Source organism: Brachyistius frenatus, unplaced genomic scaffold (assembly GCF_029030835.1).
Source record: "Brachyistius frenatus isolate BFR_SWC_R1_liver_20210118 unplaced genomic scaffold, ASM2903083v1 Contig_192, whole genome shotgun sequence".
Lineage (NCBI taxonomy): Eukaryota > Metazoa > Chordata > Actinopteri > Embiotocidae > Brachyistius > Brachyistius frenatus.
In genome coordinates this window covers 411,053-431,595 of record NW_027210791.1, presented here as the reverse complement: position 1 = coordinate 431,595, position 20,543 = coordinate 411,053, and the positions used below count along the sequence as shown (strand labels likewise).

The 20,543-nt window shown below is 41.3% G+C and overlaps 1 protein-coding gene across 1 annotated transcript in view; it reads right to left on the bottom strand.

The window, feature by feature from the left end:
- Positions 1-20,543, bottom strand: part of LOC138632715 (CMP-N-acetylneuraminate-beta-1,4-galactoside alpha-2,3-sialyltransferase-like) — a 30,004-nt gene that overhangs the window by 9,187 nt on the left and 274 nt on the right. Inside the window, exons 2-8 of the mRNA XM_069718490.1 lie at positions 18,487-18,652; positions 16,709-16,751; positions 15,008-15,100; positions 8,898-8,992; positions 5,989-6,052; positions 4,399-4,494; positions 2,316-2,502 (exon numbers count right to left, since the gene is read on the bottom strand). Coding sequence (XP_069574591.1) covers positions 2,316-2,502; positions 4,399-4,494; positions 5,989-6,052; positions 8,898-8,992; positions 15,008-15,100; positions 16,709-16,751; positions 18,487-18,601 — 693 coding nt within the window. The 5' untranslated portion in view covers positions 18,602-18,652. The remainder of the gene's footprint in view (positions 1-2,315; positions 2,503-4,398; positions 4,495-5,988; positions 6,053-8,897; positions 8,993-15,007; positions 15,101-16,708; positions 16,752-18,486; positions 18,653-20,543) is intronic.

Sequence of the window (20,543 nt, the reverse complement as noted above, 5' to 3'; positions counted from 1 at the left end):
CTCACTCTTAAGGTACAAAGAGGTATTATATATCATTTTTACCTACTGCACCTTCAACAAGAGTAACAGTCCACAGCCACACGCATTGTTGTGTAAGTTGTACTGAGCAAGTGAAACGTTTGATTGGTAATTAGTGAATCTCCTCCTCTGGACAGCATGAGCATTTTGTTTATATAAAATATTTTGTCAAATACCTCTAAATCTATTGGAACTGTCAACATCGTGATTCATGACCAAACACGTGTGCAAAACTAATCACATTCATTTATTCATGTTTTGTACCAATGAGGAAACGTTAGCATGCTAACAGTAATCGTGTAGAAATGCGGGTGTGCTGCAACATGGGAAATGTATATCCTTCAAAATAAAAGCACATCAACAGAGGCTTTGTGGAGTTCAAAATAAAAGGTGGACCCATTCAACTTTTTTCTTTTTAAACACACACTTCTGCAACTCCAACTTAAGATGGCGCCATGACCCCCTTTCAGGCCACAGCCCACCAGTTGAGAACCACTGCCTTAACTACTGGGCCACTTGCCGTCACTGCAACACAATCCCAACCTTCAGAGTCTGCTTTGTCGCTTGTCTTCTCTTACTGTCATCAGTTTTCTTCTTGTCGATTCGTAACGAGAAAGTGTGTTTCTTTTCTGTTTCATGTTGAGTCCTACAGTTGGAAAGGTAATACAAACTCTATTGAAAGCATATTGAGATGCTGCCACCAGGTCTACTGTCCAAACAAGTAATCATATCTTGGAAAACTATCACTATTAAATCGGCGTGTTTTCTGATTTGACCCTAATTGTAACAACACTTTTAAATACTTTCACATGCACACAGAGGGCAGCTGGGGGAGCGATGTCCAGCGGAGCCATGAAGACGGTTGAAGTGTGTGGTTTTACAAGTGACTTTAAATACATGTGGAGCGTGAAGATAAACCTGTGGTCACAGAGATAAGAATGTGATGCAGTCGAGAATATCCACCTCCGACTGACGGGCCATGTCGAGCCCTGGTTTTGCCTTCAGTGCTGCAGCACAACGACGGCTGCTTTCCGATGTGCATCGGAGCGCACGTCTTACACTCCTCACTCACTGCTGGGAGCTGGAAAAACATGCAGACTATCAGGGGATTCCCCCCCAGCAGGTTCTAGTACGAGTAAAGGGCAAACAGTTGTTTCCACCACATTTCTAATGGTGAAGATTTTTAAATTAAGTAATGGGATAAAAATATTACAGGTAGTCTTGGAGTAAACAAGACCCAAGAGCTTCAACACACTGGTGACACAGTCTGGCACATAGCAAGGTGTAAGATGCACTGAGAGGCATAAACAAGTGTCTGGGATGGAGTACAGGAACATTTGTGGCCACCAGGGGGTTCACAGGTCCTTCTGCTCGACATCAGTACAGCCACGGCCACCAGAGGTGCTACAAACCTGTTTCAGCCTTTATCACATCTCCTGTTTCTGACTTTTTGAACATTTCTAATGATATTTGTGAAATTCGAATCTGGTCTTTAATACACAATGTGCACATCAGTCAGCACATAGGAGGATGGAAATAGGAGCAAGGTTCTCAGGACAGAAGGGGCCGGCTCATATCCCATCCCATCCTACAAGCAAGCCTATCGCCAAGAAAACAGATAAGATAATGTATTTTTTTAAGTCTGGTGATTGTGGTGTTTGTCAGGTGATGCTCAAAGCATTAAGTTGGATTGTGCCTGTAATTATAGAAGCTCCAGAAAGTTCTAGCCTGCTGCAGTTCCTGGTAGTCGTCTTCTTTAAGCGTGCATTTAATGGCATGGGAAGAGATGCTTTGATTGATGCTAGACTAATGACTAGTCATTTTAGTTAATGTGGTGACGTTAGATTAGCGAGTGTTATCATTCAATCATGTTGAAAGGATGACGAGCAAGATAATAAAGAGACGCACAAGATGCTATTTAAGTTTTCTTACTTTCTTGCTGTTTAAAAAAAATAATAATTATGCATTAATGTATTTTTTCTCCGTTTAACCGCCCAGCTAGATTAAAAAACAACAACAACAACACATTTTGGTTAAGGCAACAGTTTGGGCACAGCAAATTAATCAATCATTCATGTGGCTTTTGGCTGAAAAATGACAGTGAGGGAGAGATTTAAAAAGTAGCCCAGCAGGGGCCCCTACTGAGCCGAGGCCTTTGGGCTCCACCGATGGATGGGAACACTGTCACTGCCCACCCCTGGTGACATAAAGCAGTGCATGACACTCCTCTCCAATTACCTGGCTCCAGCGGCATTTTCTGGCATAGCAGCAAAATAAGGAGTTTTCTTTGCGTTTACCAGCCTCTGGTTGAAGACCATGTGTCGGAGCCACTTGAAATCCAGAGCTTTGAAGGCAGAAAGGACAAACAGGGACTGAGTCTCGTAACGCTCCGTCTTCTGGATGGCCCCCTCTGGGTAGGTGATCCTCATGGTGGTCTTGAAGCCAACGTCCTTCTCAAAGCCTTTCACTGGAGCCTCATTCAACCTGCAACACACAGCTGCACAATTAATGCACAAAATGCACTGATCAACATTATCAGAAAAAGTCATCTGCAGGACATGTGTCAAATTGCCAAATATAAAAACTTGAATATCAGATCACACTGCATAGAGTCCTAATGCTCTTTTTTTTATTTTGTCTCTCTGTAATGTATTTAATGTGTGTTTCAATTTAAAAATAGATTTGAATCTCAGTGACACTTATCAGGTTAAAGAACGTTAAAGACAGAGATGCACTGTTGGGACCTCTGGCTCAGCCGGGGCCAAGAAAGGTGCTTGAATAATTGAAGGTGCCTAAAATAGAGAAGTAGTGGAATCAGAAAACAAACAGGAAGGATGCTAAAACAGGAAGCCAAGATAAAGAAGCAGCATCATGCTGGTTAGAGCTATAAACGGTGAATTAAGCAATGAAGCGAAGATGCTGGCGGAGTTGAGGAAACTCCAGAAGGAGGATAGTGACTCTTTCCAGGACACAACAGGCTAAAATCATCTAGAGCTCAAATAAATTTGCAAATGCAAGAACTATTCACCTGTTACTATTATTACACTTTTCAATGCAGGGGTTGGTGGCAGGTTTTATAAAGCATTGTAAACGCGGTACACTTTTCTTGTTGCTTGTATATAAGTAAATAACATGCGGACAGACTGATTGGCTTAATACTCCCCCCGATGTTAAATAAGGTGACCTTCTTTACATATATGTCAATGATTTTTGCAATTAAAGAATGTAACTTACACATTTGAATAATTAAACTTTTGGCATTTGGTTGTAAACGGATGATAAAAGACTACTGGCTGAATCTGAGGATGTTTTACAAAAGATGTTGACTCATTTCAGGAAAATGGTGTCCCAGGAAGTACGAAAAAAAAATGGAACATCGGACTAATACTGGAATTTACATGAATATTTGGGATTCATTGTTGATTAACTTATGATCTATGAAGCTGAAATTAAAATCTTGTCTGGTTCAGGTGGGAGAGTCTCAACAAGTTAAGAATATGTACAAATCTTGCGTATGTGAATTACTCATATTTCCGATGCATGTGTGTCCACCATATTAAATGACTGTTCAGGGATATGGGGATTCAAAGACTGTAAAGTAGCAGACTCTATACAGGACGGAGGTTTGCTTGCACTTTGGCTGCACAGGGTGATCTGGGCTGAATCAGACCATGGACATCTTTTACATGTATGGTAATAAATAAATATCAAGCAGGATTAACACACTGAGCAGAAAGTTACCTGATAGATTTGGCGAAAAAGGGTCAAAGGATATCTTGATAAAACCAAAATAATGGCCATGTGTTCAGATCAAGGATAACTTGAACCTGATGTTAAAAACAAACCTTTCAAGAAACTAAAGATCTCCAGATGACAACATTTAAAAACTCCCAGGAGGACAACGGCCTGTGAACGATGTGATTCAGCAGCAATTGATCATGAATCTTATTCTCTTCTGTTTTGCTCTTATTACAGTGAGTTAAGAATATCTCATGTTAAAATCCAGAAATGTTCTGGTGCACTGATGATGACAGAATGAAATGGTTGGTTAGCTCAAATATTTCTTTAATTTAAGTTTAAGTTAAAACATCAAGATGGTCTATCTGCTTGGAATCATTTGAAATGTGTGTTATTATCACGCTTGTGCATGACACAATAATAAACGTAATCAAATCAGATACAAAGACTTTGCGGGAAGATTTTTTGAAAATTGCAACCTGCTGTCAATATAATGTGGAGATTGGTTGAATTTGTATTAATTATTGTGATCACAGGAACCCCATGACCTGGAGGGACTGGACATCCTGAGTCCGACCATGGTCATGGTACGGCTAATGTAACAGCAGTAGATGTGTATTACCGGAGCGTGTCCAGACGTACCTGATGACCACGTCGAACTCATCGATCTTTTGTCCCAGAGACTTGTTTGCCAGGATTCCTCCGTTCCCAACAATGATGCACGTCTTACAGCTCTTACTGCAACAGACAAAATGCACTGAGATGTGACGCCGCTACTCCTCTTTTACAACATTCGAGCCATTTAACCCAAGTTTGCTTGAAGGAAAATGTCTTCTCTTCTTTTATTATCAGCATAGAACAAATTATTAGATAAATAAATCTCGTTTAGCTTCTAGATTAGATTGTTGTTACAGATTATGAGCACAATTACAGAGCAGCGGAACAGAGCACTTAAAATTGAATAAAGATAAGTCAATTAAAAAACAGTAATACTAATAATAAGTGAAAAAAAAATAAGAACATGTATGCAAAAAATTGTCAGTGAATTATGTTTACAAACTGCCTCATGAGGAGCTTTGTGTTTTTGTAAGCAAGAAACTTTGTGTTTTAATGTTGGAAACCCGACAGCCATAGTTCAGCTGCTCAGCATCAAATCTTTTCCCTCATCAAAAATATTGAGCGGAATTACATTTGAGATTCAGATTTTTTTCTTCCACTTATTTGCTCAAGATTATGGAGTAGTAATTGATCAGTAGCACAAATTACACTGCTGATTTAAATTTTAATTACAAAATAGATCTATATAACAAGTCTTATGAAGAGAAGTTAAATGTGTATAAAGGATCTGGATTTGACGCTCTTTAACATCTCCACGTCAGGTAAACGGAGAAAACTGCAGTTTTCCCCGTAAACTTGTAGCTGGCACAACGATTGAGCAATTTAATCTGTTGAAATGAGCCGGAGGGGAACGATATGGTGATATAGAGAATGCCTGCATCGATTTTCGGTCTTAACTGGACATAATTATGGTTTTTCATAGAGTCCTAAAAACTGAGGTAAAAACTATATTTCTAGAATTTGGCAAGTTTCAGTACTTTGAAATCGCCAAGTTACAGAACTAGATAAGATTATGCGCAACCGCACATTCTCACGTCAAGGCAATTTCTATACATCCCACCGTTTTTGAACATACACATTGTACACAAAATGTATAAAGTGATTTTGATGAAATATCCGTATTTTATGGTTAGATTGATTTATTTTCCCTGAAGAACGAGTTCAGTTTACATGATTAGTTCAAGGACCATTGGGAATTGGAAAACTCTACAATAATTTGTATCCAGTTTCTGCGATGATAAATTGTGTAATTTTGACGTTTGTTTTTTTAAACATGCCTTTCAAAGCCATCAGCTGGTTGCCTCGTCCAGAGTTATGTTTCCAGCATTTCCATATGTTTTCATTAAACATTTTCTTGGAAAGTCCTTTATTTTTCAAAAAGAACATGTTAAAAAGATAAAGGTAATACATTTTTTTTGGTTTTACGTTTGTGGTTGCTTAAAAGTCTGATGACTAATTGACGGATTACAAATAAAGAAGCTGGAAAAACCCTCAGGTACGATCTCATGTGACCCATTCAGCTAATTAAAGCTTCAAATACAGAATTAAAAGAAAATGGAAGAAGAGATGCTCTGTGTGGTTTAGAGTATGACGAGGCAATTAGAAGTCAGCTACCTGTCGAGTTCTTCCCCGAGGCCATACGTCTCTGTCGCTGACAGAAGAATATCTATGATCTTGTCTTCAGACATAAGAGAAAGAAAGAGGCAGAAAAAGAAAATAAGTGATATTAACATGGAAAAATTCCAGTAATGATGACATCATTTCCAGCACAACGGGACAACCTATGATACATTTATGAGCCAGTCCGTGAGAGGACTGACACCTCTTCAAGTCAAAATATTTAACATATTTAAGATCAGTAGTCAAGCAAGTTAGGGGCCCATACACACTGCACAAGTTCCTTCAAGTGAGGGATGTATTCAGTGATACACTCGCCCTCTCTGTCGAGTGTTGTTAAAATAAATCAAATTAAACAGATTCTTTGCACGGTGAGAATCAACTGTTAAAGAGGTTATGTCACAATTTTAGAATCCCGCCTTCTTAATTTGTGTATTATTTAGATTTGTTTCCACATTCAACTGGCAACTGAACAAAAACAAAACAAAAACTGGTTATTTTGTACCTTAAAGTCAAAAATAGAAAATGAAATGGCGGGCTTCTGACCGAACTTGATTTTGATATTTAATCAGTCCAATTTATGTGACCAAGAAATGATTGACTTCTTTGTGGGAAGCCCTTGATAAGTATGCAGCAAATGTGGTAACTATGGAAATTGCATTCATATAAGAAAAAAATAATTATGACTTACTATCTCATAATTACGAAATCCGGATCTTTTCTCAAAATTCTGAGATATTTTCTTGTAATAATGAAATCTGGATCTTGTAATTATGATAAAAGTAAAGTCTTACGGTAAAGTTAGAGAGATGTTGGCACATTCGAACTTCCTGACTCAGTATGTCAATAACTAAACATTGTTAAAACCCAAACAACGGTTGTTGTTTTTTTCGACTGCAGGAATGTACCTCGAGTTACAACTTCATTTTCATTAAAAGAAGCCCATCTCACAGCTGGAGAATTTACATTGGCCGCTACGCACAGCCGGATTGGAAATCAGTGGGCAGGGAAGGTCGGAAGAGGGCGAGATGGAAAAGAGAAACTGGCGAGCTCGCGCTGTACGTTGGGTTGTTGGTCTGTCGGTGGAGAACAGATGGAGGGAGTCACGTCTCCTACAAAGTGGTGAAAGCAGGCTGGCAAGACGGACTTATGGGTCTTTTTTCAGATGGTAAGACACAGATACCGCTATAGGCAATAACAGCTGACATTTCAGGTAACTCGTACCACTGTACATGGTGAACTTTACAAGTAACCTAACCAGCGCCCGTCAGTAGTCCAATGTTAAAAGTGCTTGTTTTGCCACTGGCAGGTTAAGAGTGTAATTATAAGTGTCTGACAACATTAGGGAAATGATTCCTACAGTTAGACCTTTTTGTTTAATCAGAAACAGCTGTTGTATTGCTCTGCTCAAAGCCACTAGACTCCATTGAAAAAAACTGTAATTTTACCTCATAGAACACCAGTGGTGGTTTTGAATGGAGCGATATTATTGCAACTGTTTCTGGTGAAACAAAAAAGGCCAATCTCTATAGAAATTATTTCCATAATGTTTTCAGTCACTTAGAATAACAATCTGAGCCTGTCATTGGAAAAAAAAAAGCACTTTTAGTGGATGTAATTTGACTTCCACTATGAAGACAACGGTCAACAGCGCTCTCCAGAAGATTATTTGTATGAGACAGTTTTCAAACCGGTAGAAACAGAAACCAGATACTTCAGGTGTCTTGATGATCTGAAGCAGCTGATTGTGACGAGGACAGGACACCACGGCGATCTGGACCTGGACGCTGACCTGCGCATCAAACTCCAGGAGGTTCTACATCATCCCTTCTTCCAACCTGCCTCCCTCAGAGCTCCTGCGATGACACCGAAAGTGTCATAACAGACATTGAAGCCTATTCAGCAGCCTCCCTCCTGGCCAGATGACAGGACCAGAGACGATCAACTTGGAGGAGAACAACATCCAGACTGAGACCAACGTTAAGAAGGACGGCAAAGTATTTTGGGTTCGACACCGTAGATGGTGAAGTAACTAACAAAGATATTGCTGTTTTGTTGAAGTCACCACGCAAGAGAGTCAGCGGACACACTTCAGACCAGTTAATTGTGTGCCGATATATACGTAATTTTTGGTAAATGTGGCAGCCCAGCTGACTCTCTCAAACAGCCAGTTACCCCAAACACTGAACCATGTTGCTGGAAATGAAAACATGAAGCATCCACAGAGTCAAGAGGTTCAGTTGAAGTAATAGTTCCACTTTTTACAATAAATGTATTTGCTTTCATTCTGAAAGTGAGATGAGAAAATAGATGTAAACCTCATGTCTGTCAGATGATATCAGATGAACATCCAGAAAACTAATAAGAAGGAGTGACTTTAGCTAACAACACCGAGATAACTGATGGACACATTTTATTCACTTTGGATTTGATGAGAGAAGTTGAATGGGAGTCTATGGAGCCGGAGGCTTTTTGGAGCCGACCTCTAGTGGCACTCGCTGGTATTGCAGCTGAAGACACTTCTGCATCGGAACCATTTTTCAGAGTGCACCTATAAATACAGCCTGTGGTCGGGATAGTGGTGGAAAACTCTGTCTTCACCCAACCATCCAACCATCTCGGTCACTTTTCATGTGAACAACAGTGAAAAATTAGGAATGCTGTGAAGAGTTATAACTGGTTATTATGATTCACCTTGTTAAGACTACAATGACAAACACATTAAATCATGTGGTGTTCAGGAAGGCAGTGGATTACAGCCAGGAGGACACCATGATTCACAGGCTCTTTACCCCACGTTCAAATGCAGACATTCACAACATGTACAGGCTAAACAGTTTGTTTGTAGCCTACTGAAGTGGAGGTCAGAAAAATCTAGTCCTAACTGGAGAGAAATGCAGTCATACCTTGTAATTTTACTCCAAACGGAGGCAAATAATCGTTAATTCTGGAGAATCGTTTGTAGTTTGGATCAAGGAACATCGGGGCCAGTTTGGTGAACCTGTCGATATAAAAGAAAACATGTTACAAGTGAGAATGAAGAGATGGTGTTCATCAGTGTATGCATCAGTGCGATACGAGCAAGACGATTGGGATGGATGCATTTCAAGCAAAACTACTACTCGACATTTTTTTAAATGGAAAATTGCACCGCATCCCTACAGGACAACACATGTTGAGAGGTGAATAGTGTTTTAGAAAAGGTCAATTAGAGATTGTCATGGTTGCTATATGAGAAAAGCAAACTGTTTTGAAATGGATATCTTACCAACAACAGATAAAGAGTCGTCCAGAAGCTTCATCTCATTCTAAAACACATCTAACTGATACTGATGGATTAATGGCTGTCGAAGATATCAAGGGAATATTTTTGCCAAGTTTGAAGAAATCCCTGAAGAAGGCATTGAAACGGGGCGGAGACGGATGGACAACCCCGAAACATAACGTCTCCCTGTATGTCACCCCGTCTGGCAGAGGATAGACCACTACGACTGTACACGGCAAAAAATATTGGAGAAGCAGAGTGGTGACGAGGCCGACGGTGTGTTTTGTTCCCTTGTCATCAGAAGGATGAGTAATTCTATTTAGAACTGGTCCGCTGAGACCAATTTTCCACAAAATAAAACGGATCGCTGCTATAAGAAGTTTTAATAACAATGTCAACACCAGAAACAGCCGGTCTTGAGTAAAACTAAAAGGCTTCAAGTTTTACATCTCTAAGATATCAACACTCACTTTTCACGCCAGATGTTAAAATTATACTGTGGTTCAAGATGCTAAATAAAGACGACATCTGCAATCCAAGTCCTTCGCCCGATCTGTCCACCTCAATACGAGCTCTCATCTGAAACATCCTCCTCCTCGCAGAACACCTACAGTTCAATAAAAAAAAAAGAGCAGCCAGGCCCAGCAGGTGGTTTCCATCCACAGAGATCAGAGAGGAGAGGCGTGTTCCTTCAGGACCTCAGCCCTCATGGAGGCCCCGATGATGGAGATAAAGCTGTTTTTGTAACGTTACGAGTAGACACACGTAGCTCTGTTTGTGTACCCACAGTGCTCTACTGTTCTGGTGTTATTGTTTTACGTGTTGGCCAACCAACCTGTTCAACATAACCACCAGGTTACTGTTACAGCTGGACGGCGGCTGGCGGAGGAGGCAGAATGCTCCATTTAGGATGGTTTTGATTAAGTTTATGATTTTTTTCCCCAGCAGGTTCTACCCACGACCATGTGCTTCTGAAGAGCCCTTTTTGAAGAAAGGATTATTCTAGAGTTCATTTTAAGAGTACGGGTTCTATTAAGGACCCTTTTCTTCAAAGAACCCTTTTTGGAAGAACTGTTGAAAACATGGTGAGAAAAGATCCTCAATCACTAATATTCAAATGTTTTGAATGGTAATTTTAAAAGTAGATTTATGCTGCTAGCATCACTCCAAATGTTGAAATAAAATTCAACAAATGTGTTAAAAAATTATTGTTTTTCAATCTAAATGAAACAGGTTAATAGATTTTTAACAGTTTTATTCTATAATAAAACAATTTACTGTGCAACGTTCTTCTGGCTGTGATAGTCACAGAAGCAGCGATGAGCACACAGGATACAGATATTTCATCACCTGCTGTTGGCTGCAGGGAAACCTGAGCAAAGACAACAGACTGAACGGGTCAGGAACGACCCGGGGCGTTCCACCACAGCTTCTTCATGGAGTAAATTCCTCCAGTGTTATTTTAACAAGTTACAATCTGGACTCTGAGCACACTTCATTAAGCAGCTGTCTGAAGGCCCCGGTGGCTCGCAGCGTTGCGTGTCTCCGATGCTCTGAGAGTAAGTGCAGGAGTGAACTGGTCGGAGGTTTTCTCACGCACTGGGACAAAAATCAAAAATAGATGTCCACGGCTCAAAGGCTCATTCAGACCGCTGCATCCTCAGACTCGTTTTACACAGTACTAAAACCATCCACCGCTTTAATAATGCAGAGGCAGATATGGGATCTTTCCTCCATCACATTACACTGAGCTCAGAAAGCTTTCTATAAAAAAGGACTGTGTGAGTATTTAGATGTACAGGAAGTGAATTAGCTGGTTCACTGGGGCAACGCTAGCACAGAAGTGGCACCACGTTCAGAGTGCTTCTTTGGTCAGTGTGTCCGTCTCCCTTCACTTCCATCACTGTCCAAAGCAATGTTCAGAGACTTTAAACCTGCTCAACATCGATAACGCATCATCGTTAAAAACATGTCCAGGAACTGCTGCCGCTTCCACATTTTTCCTTCATCATTAAGTTTCGACCCAAAGTTTAAAGTGTTTTGGATCCACCCAAATGTTTTCACCCAAATAAAAATGCAATAATACACGTCAAATCTAAAAATATTCTAAAAATCAAAAACAAAATTGGAAATAGGACTGAAATTCTGATGAATTCAAAGGACACGTGTGCTTTTCAAATGACGTTAGTTTTGGCGCGACAATGCTGACAGTAAACAGCTACTGCACATGCGCTGTGATGGGAAACGTACGTCCTTCAAACTAATACAGCAGCAGAAGTTTTGCACTTCAATATAAAAGTGTGGGTTTTTTCCCCTCTGCTTTTTTTCGTCAGCCACAGACTGTCCAAGTAAATTGGGCAAATGAAAGCTTTAAACACATTAAACTTAGCTTTATTAAATGTCAGGTCTCTGTCAGGAAAAACATTTTTAATCAATGATTTTATTGTTCAGCACAAACTGGACTTTTAGTTTTTAACTGAAACTTGGTTGGACCGAGATAACAGTGCAGCTGATCTTATTGAATCAACACCTCAACTTCAGTTTCATGAGTGAAACAAGAGCTCATAAGAAAGGAGGTGGAGTTTCTATTTTATTTAATGATTCTTCAATGCAAGCAGATTTGACTTCTTTTGAATATGTGGCTCTGAACTCTTCTCAAGTTTTATTCCTAAACATTTACAGACCTCCTAAATATTGTGCAACCTTCTCTGCTGTCTATAATCTGTATTGATTCTGACTGTGTGGTTATTGTTGGTGATTTTAATATCCATGTTGATAATCTCCAGGACAGAAGGTCTATAGAACTATGTGCTGTCCTTGATAACTATGATCTCACTCAGCATGTGACAGGACCCCCCCACAACAGAGAACACAACCTGGACCTCATCATCACCAAAGGTCTAAACATCTCCAAAGTTGCCTCTCTGATCATTCCTGTGTTTTCTTTGAGACTTCAATCTCTTGAGACACAAATGTCCAAACCGAGGTGGTGACGAAGCGTTACATCTCTGAAAACACCAGTGAACTATTTACTCAGAGGTTCTCCTCCACACCAGCCCTCTCTGGCATCTCAGTCAATGAGCTAGTAGATAGCTTCAACTCTAAAGTTAAACATGTTGATGGCGTTGACTGAAGTGAAGGTTGTCTCTGGTGAGCAAAGATCTCGTTGGAGAAATGCCACGCTGGTCAGAATAGAGAAAAGAGAGTTGAAAAGCTGAACGCAGGTGGAAAACAAATCTCCAGGTTCACTGTGACATCTATAAAGAAAGACTTCGCAGTTATAATCTGGAACTGAGAAATACAAGGCAGTCCTTCTTCTCTGACATCATAACCAGAAACAATAACAATACAGCACCTTATTTGCTCCCGTCGACCGGCTAACAAACCTCCAGTCAGTAGCTGCTGAGCTTCACTCCACCTGGGAGAATGAAACCAGCAGTCAGTGTCCACACCAACCACAGGATATGTGTTGTCCCCGTCTAAATAATGTCCATTCAAATATCACGGCACAATTTCAATCAATCAACTGTGGAAGTCTGAAAGACATTATCCAACATCTGAAGTCCTCCTCCTGCTGCTTGGATATTCTACCAACACACCTTTTCAAAAATATTTCTAACTGCATGACCGATGATCTTTTACAAACTGTAAACTCATCCCTTCTCAGGTGTCTTCCCACAGGCCCGAAAAACTGCAGTTATTAAACCACTTCTAAAGAAGGATAATTTAGACACCGCAACAATGAAAAATTATAGGCCAATATCAAACCTCCCATTTTTAAACAAAATAATTGAAAAAGTTGTTTTTCAACAGCTGAACAACTTCTTGGCTGTAAATAAGTGTTTTGATGTCTTCCAGTCAGCTTTCAACAGCAACACAGGACTGAAGCTGCTCTTGTTGAGGTTTTCAACGACATCCACTGAAACACAGACGGTGGCAGAACTTCAGTCTGAGTATTACTGGATCTCAGTGCTGCATTCGACACGGTCGACCATCGACCATGAAATACTACTTGACAGACCAGAAAACTGGGTACGACTCTCCGGCACTAAACTGGTTTGAATCCTACTGGAAGGAGCGAGAAGACTTTGTGTCTGCAGCTAATCACACATCAGAGCGCACTAAAAGGACATGTGGTGTTCCCCAAGGTTCAATTCTGGGGCCTCTTCTGTTCAACATCTACAGATTATGGAAAACAACAAAGTGTGTTGTCATAATTATGCAGACGACACAAATCTACATAACTATATCGCCAGCGGACTATAATCCCACACAAGGGCTGTAAATGCATTGAACAAATCAACAACTGGATGTGCCAGAAGTTTCTTCAATTAAACAAAGATAAAACAGAAGTCATTGTTTTTGGACTGATTGAAAGTCAGTCACTGATGTTAAAAATCACAAACCAAGTCAGAAGTCTGTTGTCATGGATTCAGACCTCAATCTGAACACACATATCAAGACAGTTACAAAATCAGCCTGCTATCACCTGAAGAACATATCGAGGATTGGAGGACTTATGTCTCAACAGGATTTGGAAAAATGTGCATTCATCTTCACTCGACTGGACGGTGTGTTTAAGGGTCTCTGTAAAAAGTCAGTCAGAGCGCTGCTGCTGATTTAGAGCCCTGCAGCTCGAGTCCTCACTGAGACCAAGAAACTGGACCACATCCCTCCAGTTCTGAGGTCTTTCCTCAGCTTCCTGTCCAACATGAATCCACTTCAACATCCTGCTGCTGGTTTATAAAGCTCTGAATGGTTTATTTGTGATCTGCTGCTCCTTTATGAACCATCCCGACCCCTCAGGTCGTCTGGGACTGGTCTCCTTTCTGTTCCCAGAGTCACAACTAAACATGGAGGAGCAGCGTTCAGCTTCTATGTTCCGCATATCTGGAACAAAGTCCCAGAAAGCTGCAGGTCTGCTGAGACTCTCAGATCCTTTAAATCAAGACTGAAGACTTTTCTGTTTGCTGCCTTCAATTGAACCAGACTCAAGGATGTTGATCAATTTCCTGCATTTCTGCATTTTATTACTGTGTTTTATTTCTTAAACTAATCTGCAACTATTATTCTATTTTTAGCTTGTTTAATGTTTTAATGACTGTTTTTTAATGTTTCAATCAATGTTCTTAATTGTTTTTAAATGTTCTTTTCTTCAGCCTGAATTCAGCGAATGACATACAGAATATTTGTGGAGACATGTCATTGACTGAGCATTTTATGAGAAGTTGAATGGGAGTCTATGGAGCCGGAGACTTTTTGGAGTTGACCTCTAGTGGCACTCAGTGGTATTGCAGCTTGAGGCACTTCTGCATCGGACTCATTGTTCAGACCTGGAAGCTACGAACACTTTTAGATACAGTCTGTGTCTACAACTTAATTTTCATGAAAGCGAGTCGTCCTCGGAGCTGAACAGATAACACAGGTCTCTGTACAGTCAGTGAAAAGGTGCAGGGGCCGTCTACAAAGTTACACACTCGAAAAAACTACAACACAAAAAGATTCAAGAACTTTGGTCTTATTCAGTGACGTGTTACTAAAATCCCATCAATGATCTCCTATTGTTTTTTCTCTGATAAAAAAAAAATCCTCAAAATGATGCAGAAGAGTGTTTAAATTTAGAGTTGTTGTATAATCAACAGGTTACAACAAGGTCCATCCATATAGATGTTTTTTGACGAGGTTATCTTTCATATCTAAAACGCTACAGGCTGCTTCAAACGTGTAGACGAATATGGTACATATTCTTACTTTGGATAAATGGCCGTCATCTTCGCAGCTGCAAAACCCGGCTTGCAGGCCCCCTCACTCATGTTGCCGTACTTGTAATTCAGCTCCAGCGGCCTGCACACATGGAGGAATGAAGTCAAATAAGGATTCGATATGTACAAACATATTACATTTTCAGTGTACAGTGAAGGAAATAATTATTTAATCTCTTGCCGATTTTGTAAGTTTTCCCACTGACAAAGAAATGAACGCTCTATAATTGTAATGGAGGTTTATTTTAACAGTGAGACAGAATATAAAAAAAAAAAAATCCAGAAAATCACATCATATAAAAGTTATAACTTGATTTTCATTTGATTGTGTGAAATAAGTATTTGATCTCCTACCACAGACCGGTTAGATTCGTCCTCTCGCTTTAAGAAAGTACTCTGAATCTCAACTCATTACCTTTATTGAGAAATGGAAGAAACACTATTTGAGCATGGATGTCCTCGGTCTGGATGTCCTCGGTCTGGATGTCCTCGGTCTGGACCTCCTCGGTCTGGGGCTCCACGGAGATCTGGCCTGGTGAGGTATCGATGATCATGAAGAAGGTGAGGGATCAGACCAGAACTACACAAGGAACTTGTTCATGGTCTCCAGACAGCTGGGACCAGTCACCATGGAAACCATCGGTAACACACGACGCCGTCATGGATTAAGATCCTGCAGCGCTGCGAGATCCCCCGGCTGAAGAAGACACATGGACAGACCCGTCTGAAGTTTACCAATGAACACCTGAAGGATTCAGAGAAGGCTTGGAGGAGGTGACCAACATCCAGCTCTTTGACATCAACTGGACTCGCCGTGTTTGGAGGAAGAGAAACGCTGACGAGAACCCAAGAACACCGTCCCCACCGTCCAACATGGAGCTGGAGACATTCTGCTTTGGGGGTGTCTCTCTGCTGAGGGGACAGGACGACTTCACCGCATCGAGGGGAGGACGGACGGGGCCGCGTACCGGGACATCTTGGGGACGACCTCCTTCCCTCAGCCGGGACACTGGAGACGGGTCGTGGACGGTCTTCAGCACCACAATGACCCAAAACATACGACGAGGCAACAAAGGAGCGGCTCAAGAAGAAGCACATGAAGGTCACGGAGAGGTCGAGCCGGTCTCCGGACCTTCATCCCAGAGAACATCTGTGGAGGGAGCTGAAGCTTCCTGTTGCCGAGCAACAGCCTGGAAACCTTAAGGATTTGGAGGATCTGCAAAGAGGAGTGAACAACATCCCTCCTGAGATGTTCAAACCTGGAGACCAACTACCAGAAACATCTGACCTCTGACCTCGCCAACAACGCTTTCTGCACCAAGTACTGAGTCATGTTCTGCTACGGGATCAAATACTTATTTCACACAATCAAATGCAAATCAATTTATAACTTTTATATGATGTGATTTTCTGGATTTAGTTTTTGATATTCTGTCTCACTGTTAAAATAAACCTCCATTACAATTATAGACCGTTCATTTCTTTGTCAGTGGGCAAACTTACAAAATCGGCAAGAGATGAAATAATTATTTCCTTCACTATATATAGAACAAATGAAAATGATAGGAACAATTCAACAGTGTTGGTCTGTCAAGTTTATACCATCACTGATACTGTTCCTGAAAACAAGCTTCTAAAGCAGCGAACAGATTAGTAGACTTGGAGCAGGAAAAGTGAAATGAATACTCACAGACTCACATCCAGCTTCAGAAGGAAACCTTGCTTGTCATACACTAGAAACATGAAAATGTCTATGTTCATTACCAGGAAGTAGAGCAGCATTTATAGATACAGGGTAAAGCAATACAGATAACAGAGAAAAATATTAAATATAAAAATACACAATATATACAATAAAAATAGAATAATATTAAATGAAACTAACTAAACAATAGTGCAAAGATTTATAAACAAACAAACAACAGTGCAATTGTGTTATTGTTGTTAGAATGATTTGGGCAAAGGTGAGTTATTGTAAAATCTTATTGCAGTGGGCAGGAACGATCTCCTGTATCAGGAACCGTCTCCTGTATCGGGAACCATCTCCTGTATCTGGAACCATCTCCTGTATCTGGAACCATCTCCTGTATCTGGAACCATCTCCTGTATCAGTAACCGTCTCCTGTATCGGGAACCGTCTCCTGTATCAGGAACCGTCTCCTGTATCTGGAACCATCTCCTGTATCAGTAACCATCTCCTGTATCAGTAACGATCTCCTGTATCAGGAACCGTCTCCTGTATCAGGAACCGTCTCCTGTATCTGGAACCATCTCCTGTATCTGGAACCATCTCCTGTATCTGGAACCGTCTCCTGTATCAGTAACGATCTCCTGTATCAGGAACCGTCTCCTGTATCGGGAACCATCTCCTGTATCTGGAACCATCTCCTGTATCAGTAACCGTCTCCTGTATCGGGAACCGTCTCCTGTATCTGGAACCATCTCCTGTATCGGGAACCATCTCCTGTTTGAATCACTAAAACTACTGAAGTTGATTTATTGTGCTCATTGATTCTTAGAAAGGGAAATTGTCCATAATTAGCTTTGACCTCTGCAGAAAATGTGTGCTGAGATAACAGTTCTCTACAAGTCATGTCAAAATGGATCATTTTCATGATTTCTCTTTGTGCAGGTGAATTGATTTACATAAAGAAACAGAGTTTCATAGACTGACAGACTGTGTTAACCTACAAGGCTGCAGACGGGAATCCAAATTTAATTCCAACCAGAAACGGTTCCAAAGCGGTGCCGGAGCATCGTATTGATGAGCTCCGATGTAAACGGTTCCGCTAGCAATACTTTTATTAAACCAATTTTTTAAGAATTAATTTAGTATTTGTTTTTACCTCACATTTGTTATCCTCCACATTTTATCCCACCAACTTCTGACTGAAACATGCGTCGATTTACAGCCGTCTGAAAGTCCATCACATACAGACGGAGCGACGCAAAGTTTCCGACAAACCGAGTTGGAAGTTCACGTGTCGCTGGTCCAGTTTGAAATCGGCCTGCAGCCACACGCACAACTCGATCCTACCAACACGTTAACGATCAGAAGCAACCATTAACAAGACACTAGTTGTGAATCCACCAATCCAATCTTAAAATGGTCAGAGCGTCATCTGAACTGTCATCCAGAAAGTCCCAGTTCCAGTTCCATGTCCCTCAGAGCAGGAGCAGCTCATCAGGGATGTGGACGGATCAATCTTTCAGTGGTCGCAGGTCAACTTTCAAAGAATGAGGACAGCAGTAAACTGGATGGAACAATACAGTTTCTCAGAAAATAACTATCACAGCTAAGACTAGTGACAATGGTTCCTCCTTAATTTAGCTCCACCTTCAGCCCCGCTGCATCAGGCTCCACCTGACCGCCGTCCGGAGGCTGTCGAGGTCCGTGTTAGTGACCCATGCAGAGGACCTTCTATCACTGTTGATGCCACCGGTCGATGAAATGAAAGGAAGACTCACGTGATTTGTAGCCCCAGCCTCGTAGGCTGATTCTCTCCGAGGAGTAGTAGAGGAAGCCCAGAGCCAGCATGGAGCAGAGGCCCACCACCAGGTTACGGCTGGGTTTCATCTTCATCTCCGGCTAGCACACCCGCCACATCCTTAACAGACTGGTCCCACACCGGGCCTGTTGAACAGCAGCGCACCGGTCAGCTCTGCACTCACACACAGCATGCTGTCACTCAAATCTCACATTCAGCAGAAACTCTGTTAACAGTGTGAAGTCCTGATGAATCAAGTCAAATCAGAGTCAGACGGAGTTCAGTCCATGTTGTCCTACCGGGTCAGCATCCTGTTCAGCCCTCCATTCATTCAGAGCTCAAAGTGCGCTGTGTGGCAATCACTGTATAATTATTTAATAGTTTGCACATGTTTGTTGATCCACCACTAGAGTAAGATCAACTTCTTATTTTCATCCTTCCGAGAGAACGATGACATCTGCAATCGATTAACTTAGTGGTCAAACGAGGTCGTATTCACCGCGTACACCAGATCGGTCCGTACGAACGGCGCCCTCTTGTGGTATTTACGTCTGAACTGTAAAGTTTACACGAGAGACGGTGCACGCGACTTCGCATGTTAAAACCACGAATTCCATTTGAACGCAGATCTCCAAGCCTCGCTCCATCCTCCTGTTCAGCTCTGCTTCAAGAGGTCAACGACCGTCCATTAAGAGATTAAGTCTGTTGATTTTTATTGCAGTTTTATCCAACTAATGTTGTCAAATGGAGAAACATCCACTTCCTGTCCTCTGCTCAGCTCCTGTGTTAAACGAGGGCTGAAACAGAGTGGGACCATCAATGACAGCAAAGCACAGCAGAGGTTCAGTTTATTATTAATAATAATAATAATCATACGTTGTATTTTTGTAGCGACTTTACTCAAATACTCTAGTAGATTTACAGGTAAATAGAAATCACACGTTGAAAGCAGCTCTGAAAAGGTGGTTTTCAGTTGGGATTTGAAGGTGGACGGATCAGTGCCGTCTCAGACGGGCTGTTCACACCGGGTCCGGTGCTTGGATCTGGAGCGGGGGGGGGGTTGGCATCAATCAAGGTGGACCCACTGTTCTCATTCTAGTGACAATCTCAGTGTAACATACAAATCCTGATTCCAAATAAGATGGGACTGTGTAAAATGTAATGAAAACAGATTGAGAGCACAATTAATGGAAACTAGACCAAAGACAAGATATCAAAATGTTGAAACTTTTGTTGTAATTAGAAAATGTATGTTCATTTTGAAGTCGCAATAAAGTTTTGACAGGTTCATGTTTACCACTGTGCTGCATCACCTCTTCTTTTAACAACACTCTGTAAACGTTTGGTAAACTGAAGAGACCAGTTTCTGGAGTTTAGAAAGTGAAATGTGGTCCCATTCTTGCCTGACATAGGATTTCAGCTGCTCAACAGTCTCCTTTGTTGTGTTGTTCATGTGATGATGCCAGTTTAGTTCCACATCAACATGTTTTCACGGCAGCACAGAGAACATCTGGTATTGCTTTCAATAATGATCCATTCAGACCCATACTATCGGTAAGAGGCATTAACTGTCAAAAGAAGGGGAGTTAAATCCAATGTGAATTCAAGTGACGACGTCTACATGGAGACAAATGCAATAAATAACATGAACAATATGTCTGTATGTTGAACTTCAGACAGTGTTAGCAGCCACTGTGGAAATAAAGGCATTTAAGCTTTTTAATTGAATTGAATTCTGTTCTGCTGCTTCAACTTAAAGCTCATAGTTTGTTTTGAACTGTTGACATTGTGTTGGATCATTCTGTTCTTGAATACTTGAACAGTACCGGACCGGACCGGGCCGGGCCGGGCCGGGCTGCTGTCGGACTGAACCAGAACCAAACTTTATGTCCCAGCTGAATTTCAGGACCAAGCTGTTCTTGCGTTAACGAGCTAGCTGCTCGGTAGCTCGTCCGTGTCCGGTCGGTGGTCGTCAGCCGCAGCAGAGCCTGAACGGTGCCGCCGGTGTCACGTGTGAGATGTACCGGCCTTCAGCAC